Raw genomic sequence first — 8,540 nt, 5'->3', positions numbered from 1 at the left:
GAATCATCAGTGGTAAATCCTTTAAATGTGAAAATTACGATCTATACAGATATATTCAGAAATTAATACATTTAAAAATAAAAAATTAAAACACAAAAACACAACAAAATTACTAAAACGTTAAAAGTAAAATTGAAAGACAAATAAAAATATTTATAAAACCTATGATAGTATATACATTTTACAAAAATAACACTGTAACCGAAATCAAATAAAATCATTAGATAAAAAGTCATATTTGTGACAAAATTCTCACCATGTTGATTTTTTTTTCATCTCATGGCTTAATATCTCAAAACTATGATTTATTTTTTTTTTATCTCATAATTTGACTTTTTTTTGTCAGTTTTAACTTTTTGTTACATTTAATAAATAATATTTATTTATCTATTTATTTATCTTTGGAGGAGAATTAGCCTCCCTCTTCTTCTCTGATGGGCACACTGTTTGAATTCACATTTTATACTTATTATATGCTGTGCTTTATATTATTTTTTTCATCCAATTCTATTTGAGGAAACATTGGACCCAGAGGCCCTGGTTTATGACCCTGGTAATGAGCCTGCTCTCTTTACACAAGACTGGGAAATGAGCGATTGAGTTATTGTCTTTTCCTCCTGTCTACTGAGACTTCACATAAACAAAAGCATAAGGGATAATTTGATCATTAATAAGCTTTGGGAAAATCAACACCTGCTTTATCAGTTATAAAGCATGCTGATGCACACTGCTTCTCTCTCTCTCTCTCTCTCTCTCTGTCTCTCAGCAGATTAATTGTAGCTTCACCCTCTCCCTGATTGATTCATAATTGATGAGAGCCTTTATCACTGTATGGTGGGGGGTGGGGGGCTGATAGAGGAGAGCGGCTTTCACTAACAGCTCTGTAATCCTCACAAAAGTGGTGGGAGCCGGTCAGCTGTGGAAGAAGTTTGGCTTGCAATGTGTCCAGTGAGTAAAAGCGAGATTTCCATGGGCCATTAGTCACCGATTGTTTTGTGTGTACGTAATTCGCACAGGCAAGGAATCAATTAGCAAGGACACTGCTTCTCTTAATTAAACCAATACATTGTGTGCAGCGATCAATGGAGCCACTCTCTGGATGTAGTTGTTTTATATATATCCGGTTTCTTTTGAATTATTACTCACTGTATTTCTTTATTTTTGTGGGGAAACAATTATTTGTGGGCACTGTCTAACATAATAATATGTAATATTATATTGCAAAATAATAATAAATAAATAAGAGAACCCTATGTTAATTACTGTACATAGACAAATACAATTAATAATACAATATATGTTTTATTAAAATATATAAAATGACTAATTCCACTAGTTTCCAACAATTTCTTATTTTAATTTTCTCTCTTTCATTTCTCATTTTAATGTAGCGAAATAACAAATTAAAACGGAAATAAAAATATTTTGAAAAAATATACATAGAAAGCTACTAAAAATTACAAGAATTACTCAAATTTTAACTACAATTAAAATGAAAACCAAAAATCAAAATATTAATAAAAAGTTTAATAGTGTCTCAATGATATCCAGTAACACTCGTGTGTGCACGTGTGTGCATGTGTGTTCATATACTATAAGTATTATTTTAAATAAATCATAACCTGCAATTATTACCTTTTTTTCTATGTGAAAATATTTTTTTTCTTTATTGCTAACAAGCTTAGGCTGGCTTAAGGCGGTTTGTTAGCTGAGTGGTCATCCTATTGTAGTGAATTATTTAAAACATTATTTTAGGGCTAGGAATTGAAGGGAAATTGTAATATTTCTACTGTTCATAATAAAATCAGCAAATATACTCACTCACCTTGAAAAAGCAGCAGGGGTTAAGTATCTTGAGACAGATATCGTTTTAAGGCAGAGGAGGGTAAAAAGTTACGCAGTACATTAGTGTTGAAAAGCAAGAATATCTGTGAGAGACCCAGCAAGGGACACAAATATCAAAGCAAATGCTGGGCTGAATTCAGGAAGGCTGCCATGATGTGCATTTGATCCCCGATAACAGAAAAACGGTTTTAAATAAAGAGGCCTTGGAGTGTCTGTGCGCAAAAGAGAGAGAGAGAGAAAATGAATAACTAGAGAAAGAAAGAAACAGACAGAGATACAGAGAGAAAATGCCAGACTGAGGAACCCCACTGGGAGGACAGTCAGAGGCCATTCTCATCTCTGTTCTGTGAAAGCATGCCAGTGTTCACACACCTCTGTCACATCCTCTCTTTATTACAGCAGCATCACTGCTGTGCACAGGATAGAAGGGAAACTAAACTGATGTATGTACAGAGGGACAATATTCCTCTGTGTGACTGTACTAATGTTCTGAAGCAAGGTAGCGAGTGTTTGGAAATGTCATTAAATGTATAAAACTGCAGATTTGTTGTAATTTGTTTCCCCAATCGAGCCACTTGTGTTCAATTACAGTGTTCTTGGCTTCAGTTTGCCTGTTTTAATTTATATCTGGCATATCCTAATATATTCCTCTTCACACTCTCCACTGTGTATGTACAGTATCTTTGTATCACTCAAAGTGTGTTTATACTGTACGTGGTTTTGTCTCTTTGCTTGACCTGTGAAACGTGTTAGAGAGTGTTGTTACTGTCAGTTCCTCTGTTTTTATAAGAAGCAATTACATGGGCCGTCTAGGGAGAGAGAATGGGCATTGTGTTTTGACATCCTCCTTAGAGATCATCATGGATGAAATGCTCCTAGTGTTTAGTCATCACATTCACGCTGACTCTGTTTTCAAGCTCTGACTTGCCAGATTGTTATCAAGGAAAATACAAATGGTTATCAGAGAAGGTACTGCACAGTCTGTTAAGAGGATAAGCATCAGTATGTTCCATAGAATCATTCAAAAGCCCGGGTACGCTGAATGTGTCCACACTTCTCAGAGGGATCTGCTGTATATGCTCCGGCAAAGCTTTATTGATCTGTGTAGATATCTTTAAAGAAAAGCTGAATTGACATAACACAGTCTGTCGGGATGATAGTTTAGCTTGAAGGTGCGGGGAGGCGAAAAATCAATAGAACTCATTTCTGAATTTCTTCAAAAATGTTGAGCTAAGCCTTTGACTGATCCCGACTATGTGACTTTCCTGAGAAGAAAAAAAATAGCCAAAAAAGCAAAGCCGTTTGAGAGAGGTATTATAAAAAAAGAAAGAAAGAAAGAACTGTATTTACATTTCATTTACCATTTATAGCACTTTGACATTTATACTTGCCTTTTCACATTTCATTTTCAGTGGATGATTAATGTAATTCAGTGTGATGCGTTCAATAAAACTCAACTCAGTTTCAAAATCCGTCTGGTAATTCCCACTGTCTTTCTTTAAATAGAGACAACCTCGCATTCAGTTTATATTTGCTCATTGATAATGATATAGCTTAGTAACCCACTACTTCTATCTCCGCTGACACTCTCCATTTCCAATTTACCCATACAGTCCAGCGGAGTTTGACCTTTTGTAGTATAATCAAGCACATCTAGATCCTCAGTTAGAGAGTGAGTGAAGTGACATATGGTGACCCATACTCAGAATTCGTGCTCTGCATTTAACCCATTCAAAGTGCACACACAGCAGTGAGCACACACACACACACTGTGAACACACACCCGGAGCAGTGGGCAGCCATTTATGCTGCGGCACCCAGGGAGCAGTTGGGGGTTTAGTGCCTTGCTCAAGGGCACCTTAGTCATGTTATTGCTGGCCTGAGGCTCGAACCCACAACCCTAGGATTAGGAGTCAAACTCTCTAACCACTAGGCCACAACTTCCCACACAGAGCACAGTGAGAACAGGACAGGATTGGATGGATTACTTTGTTCGATGGGTGGATGAATGGATAGATAAATAGACAGAAACATTTTAAAAAGATGGATGGATGGAGAGAAACAGGATGGATGGATGGATGGATATCAGAACATTGCTTTGAGTGTGTTGAGATAAGAAAAGTCCATGGTGATAAAGTGTTGATAGCACTGTACATTATTGCAGGAGTGGAGTGTAAAATAAATCATTTATAGGTCTGGATGACTTGGATGATCTTGAGACTATGTGTGTGTGTGTGTGTGTGTGTGTGTGTGTGTTGTCTAAAGGACAGGTGCTCTCTTGCTGCCTTAAGGCAACCTCACGGTGCCTAAGAGCCTATAACTGCAGACAGAACTCTGAATTATTATATGGAAAATTGAGCTAAGACCTAGACTGCAGAGGTGAAAAAAAAACACACTTTGACCTGTTGCAGTACAGTTTATATTTCTGGGGTTGCATGACATCCTGTGCACTTACATCAGGGTTTACAAGTAGTGCTTGAGATTCTTATTATTCTATGGCAGCAGCTGTGCTATTTACATACATTTTCCATTTGTATTTACATTTCTATGATATGCATGATTCAAAAATAGATGTGTTAACCCAACAGCCTTAATGAGGCACCTGTCATTTAAATGTTATGAATTCATGAAGGAGGCCTTATTTTAGTTTGTACCAATTCATTGTTTTGTTTTTTTAATGCAATGCCTGCAGTTTGCCAATATATGTTATGTATCTGCACTTTCTCTCATTCATATACATAACACTTGAGCTGAAAATAATGGATTCCCCTGAATAATTCCGTGGTGATTGTAGGCTACTTTAGTAGTTCAAAGACCACTGTTAGCTCCTGCTGTTATAGTAATTCCTCAGGGTCTGTGGGTGGTGAGTGTGGCATGAAGTGTCTCATGAGTTTCCTCCCCTGAGCTCTGTGTCCTCAGATCTAAACTGGGCAGGTCAATGTGATGAATGAGTTGTGTACAGACTCACAGTTAATCAGAATTTACTGGTTTTAAAATAGTTTAATGACATGATTGCACCAAAACACCTCAGTTGTGCAAACACTAAAGCAAACATGATATTGAGCGTGAATCATGCTGGTAGGCAGGTAGATAGATGATAGATAGATAACATGTTTTTGCTTTGTAGCCTGAAATGAAGACAGGCACAGTTTTTGTTTTATCCAGCTGCATTTACTCAGTGCAACTTATAACATCCAAGTAAAAGATACACCACCAACATGTCAGAAAAAATTAAATAAAAAAACAGAATCACTGGGTTGGAACAGAATCACCCCCTTGTGTCAGTATTTTGTTGAACCACCTTTTGCTTTTAATACAGCCTTTAGTCTGTTGGGATCTTTAGTCTGTCTACTAACTTTGGACATCTAGACTTTGCAATATTTGCAGAGCTGCTCAAGATGAGTTAAATTTGATGGTGAGCGTTTGTGGACTGCAGTCTTCAAGTCATTCCACAGACTTTCAGTGGGGTTTAAGTCTAGGCTCTGACTAGGCCATGCTAGGACATTCTCCTTTTTCTCCTTCAACCACTGTGTGCTCAGTACTGTGTGCTTTGAGTCAATGTAATGCAGCAGATTTTCCTCAAGAATTGTATGGCATGTTGCCCCATCCATTTTTTCCTTTTATAATGACAAGTGTTCCAGTCCCTGCTGCAGAAAAACACCCCCCACCACCTCCATGCTCTAATGTTGGAATGCTGTTACTTGGATGGTGAGCTGTATTGGATTACCGCCAGACATACAGTTTGGTGTTGAGGCCAAATAATGTACATTTTAGTAAAAATTTTAATCTAATCTGCCTCAAAATATTCAAGGTGTGTTTTGGTAAAACTCAGTCGTGACTGCATGTGACTTTTTGCTTGCAAACCTCCCATACATATGGAGCAAGATAATAATTCATGAAAAATACACAATGCACATGTGTAGCTCAATTCACATGCATGAAGACTAATTACAAATGCACGATTTGTGATATATATATATATATATATATATATATATATATATATATATATATATATATATATATATATATATATTCACAAAAAATCAATTTACTTGCGCAAAATAAGAATATATATACATAAAATACATTTCACAAATGCAAAACACAATTCACAGATATACAATTGTATACAAAAAATGTGGTTTCATGCATGTGATTGGGCTATGCGTGTGTACATTGTGTCTTTTGCTTGAATTATTATTGATACTAATCTTGCACCATATATACAAGTCACATTAGTGGAGAATTTGTGATATTGTTGTCACATGCACACAATGACCACTGCTTCAGAGTTGCTGTCAGCCTCTTGGTCACCTTCCTGACCAGTTTCCTCCAGCTCTTTCATCCAGTTTGAAGTGATGTCCACAGTTGAAAGTCAAATGGCTTTTTGTGCCACTGAGAAGGCGATTAACTACACCTGATTGAGTTTACAAGTCATTTATTTCAAAAGGGGGTGATCCTTTTTATCACCTGTTATTTATTATTTTATTTTTTGTGTGACATGTTAGTGTTGTATACAAGATATATCTTTCACTTGGATGTTATAAGTTGCGCTGAGTAAATCTGTGTCTGTCTTTATTTCAGGATGCAAAGTAACAAAATATGATTATTTTTAAGGGGTAATTATTTTCTATACCCACTATAGATAGATAGATAGATAGATAGATAGATAGATAGATAGATAGATAGATAGATAGATAGATAGATAGATAGATAGATAGATAGACAGATAGATAGATAGATAGAATTGTGGATAGAAAGAACAAAGGATGGATGACGGATGTATAAATAGGTAGACAGAATAGTAAGCAGAAATAATGATAGATGGATGGATGGATATTGGATATATTTAATGGTGAACAGAAAGAACAATGGATGCATGGAGGGGCAAACAGATAGAATGACAGATAGAAAGTACCATGGCTGGACGGACAAATGGACGGACGGACAGACAGATACCTGACAGGCGGATGTCACAGACGAGAAACACACTGCAAATTACATGCCACGAAAAAATAAGTTCCTCGGAGTAATATAATAAACCAGCTCACTTCCTCTGGCAATCGCAGAAGTGGCGGAAGTACGTCAGTTTACCAGACTCCGAGCATTTACACTTCGCAGTGCGATTTGTGACGAGCAAGAACAGAGAGAAGAGGAGATGTGAATCATCCGCTGTCTCTTTAAAGCCACTTAACGAAGCTTTGCGTATTCCGACAAACACGCCGACGTCTCTCCCTTCAGCCGCAGCGAGCGGACAGCGTTCAGGAATGGACGCGTTCAACTTACTCTCTGCTGGATAAAGAACTCTTTTCCTGGTTGGATACGATTTGTTTTCGGTGGATTGTGTGCTGAAGAAGGACCTTTGGGGGATATAACAGCGTTTTCAGCTTGACGCGGACCGTGTTGTCTCGGATGGTTTCGTGGCGTCGCTTCATGCTGAAACTTACCGATACAATAAGTATTTGTAAATTGTTTGACAGACACGCGGATGCTTATTTTGTTGCTTCTGACACAGTGGGTCATGAAACGGGTGGAAATTAAAGCAGGGCCAGCAACATGAATCCAGCGCGCGGTCTGCATTACGTGCACACACTGATGTTGTTGTGTTCCGTTGTAACAAAGTTGCCGTGCGCTTGGAATTCACGCTACTGTAATTAAACAGCCATTTTGCACCTGTTTAAATGAAGCCAGGCGTTTCGATCCTGTGACGTTGTGGTTTGGATTATACACACGCCTCAACCTGCATGGATCACATTTGTTTATCACATTACGGAGCTTAACATCCAAGGTCACACTGTAAATTGTTTACAGGCTTCAGTATCTATGGGTGTGTTTTATTGATTGAGTGGAATCAATCGGTTTAGACGGGATCGAGTGTCATTTTTGTCTTTTTTGGTTTTTGCGGGGGGGCGGGGGGAGGACATCGCAACGATTTTAAAATGGAAGGGAAAGTGAAGCAGAGTCGCAGATCCCGTTCTCAGCGCGAGAGGGGACGGAAACGGGAGGCGCGCGCCGGGGAAGCCCGCGCTCGGAGCCCCTCGTCTGGTTCCGAACAGGAGCGAAGTCCTGGTAAAAACGCTCCGCCACGCTCCACATCCTCGAACAGAACCCCGCGACCCCCCCGGAGGAAGAGACGCGAGTCTAGTTCTCAGGAGGAGGATATTATTGATGGATTTGCTATAGCCAGTTTCGTCAGTTTGGACCGTCTCGAGGTGAGAAGCAGTTTAAATATTCTGAACACGTCCGACCGTCTATGGCCGCAGCAACGGTTCAAGTTTTTTTCTCTATCTCTCTTTGTATGATTGTGATGACATAACCGCTTCTGAGTGTGTTAAACAGGTGTTTGCTGTTACCACAGCGCCGCATTCCAGGAGTTCCTTTCCAAGTTAACGCTTTTGAGGATAGAATACAGTGATAGTAGCCGCCGTGACGTAATAGAGGTCACGGCTATTGCTGTTTCTGATCTGTCACTCTTGCAGAAGTGTGTCAGCGTTGTTTGACAGCCTGGTCACTTCGAGGAATACAGTGAATCATTCTGAAGGGTCTGTTTGAAGTGTGCATAACAAGAAATTCAGTATCGCCTTCAGTTTGTCTTGAGTGCTTAAATGATTCATGACATAGCGGGAAGTTGTGGTTTTTATGGTTGTGGGGAATTTTTCAAATGTCACATCTGTTGACATACAAAACTGAGA

The 8,540-nt window shown here is 38.5% G+C and overlaps 1 protein-coding gene across 11 annotated transcripts in view; it reads left to right on the top strand.

Moving 5' to 3' along the window:
* Positions 1-6,913: 6,913 nt before the first annotated feature.
* The window catches only part of fbrsl1 (fibrosin-like 1), a 268,766-nt gene continuing 267,139 nt past the window's right edge, over positions 6,914-8,540 (top strand). For 8 of the 11 annotated variants that reach the window (XM_052596424.1, XM_052596442.1, XM_052596434.1 and 5 more), the window contains exon 1: positions 6,937-8,060. In XM_052596424.1, coding sequence (XP_052452384.1) covers positions 7,788-8,060 — 273 coding nt within the window. In that variant the 5' untranslated portion in view covers positions 6,937-7,787. Of the gene's footprint in view, positions 8,061-8,540 lie in introns of all 11 variants that reach the window. The other 3 variants (XM_052596416.1, XM_052596398.1, XM_052596390.1) reach the window with 2 other exon arrangements.

Source organism: Carassius gibelio, chromosome A5 (genome assembly GCF_023724105.1).
Source record: "Carassius gibelio isolate Cgi1373 ecotype wild population from Czech Republic chromosome A5, carGib1.2-hapl.c, whole genome shotgun sequence".
NCBI lineage: Eukaryota > Metazoa > Chordata > Actinopteri > Cypriniformes > Cyprinidae > Carassius > Carassius gibelio.
Note: the sequence above shows the minus strand (reverse complement) of the source record. Positions and strands in the feature narration are given on the sequence as shown.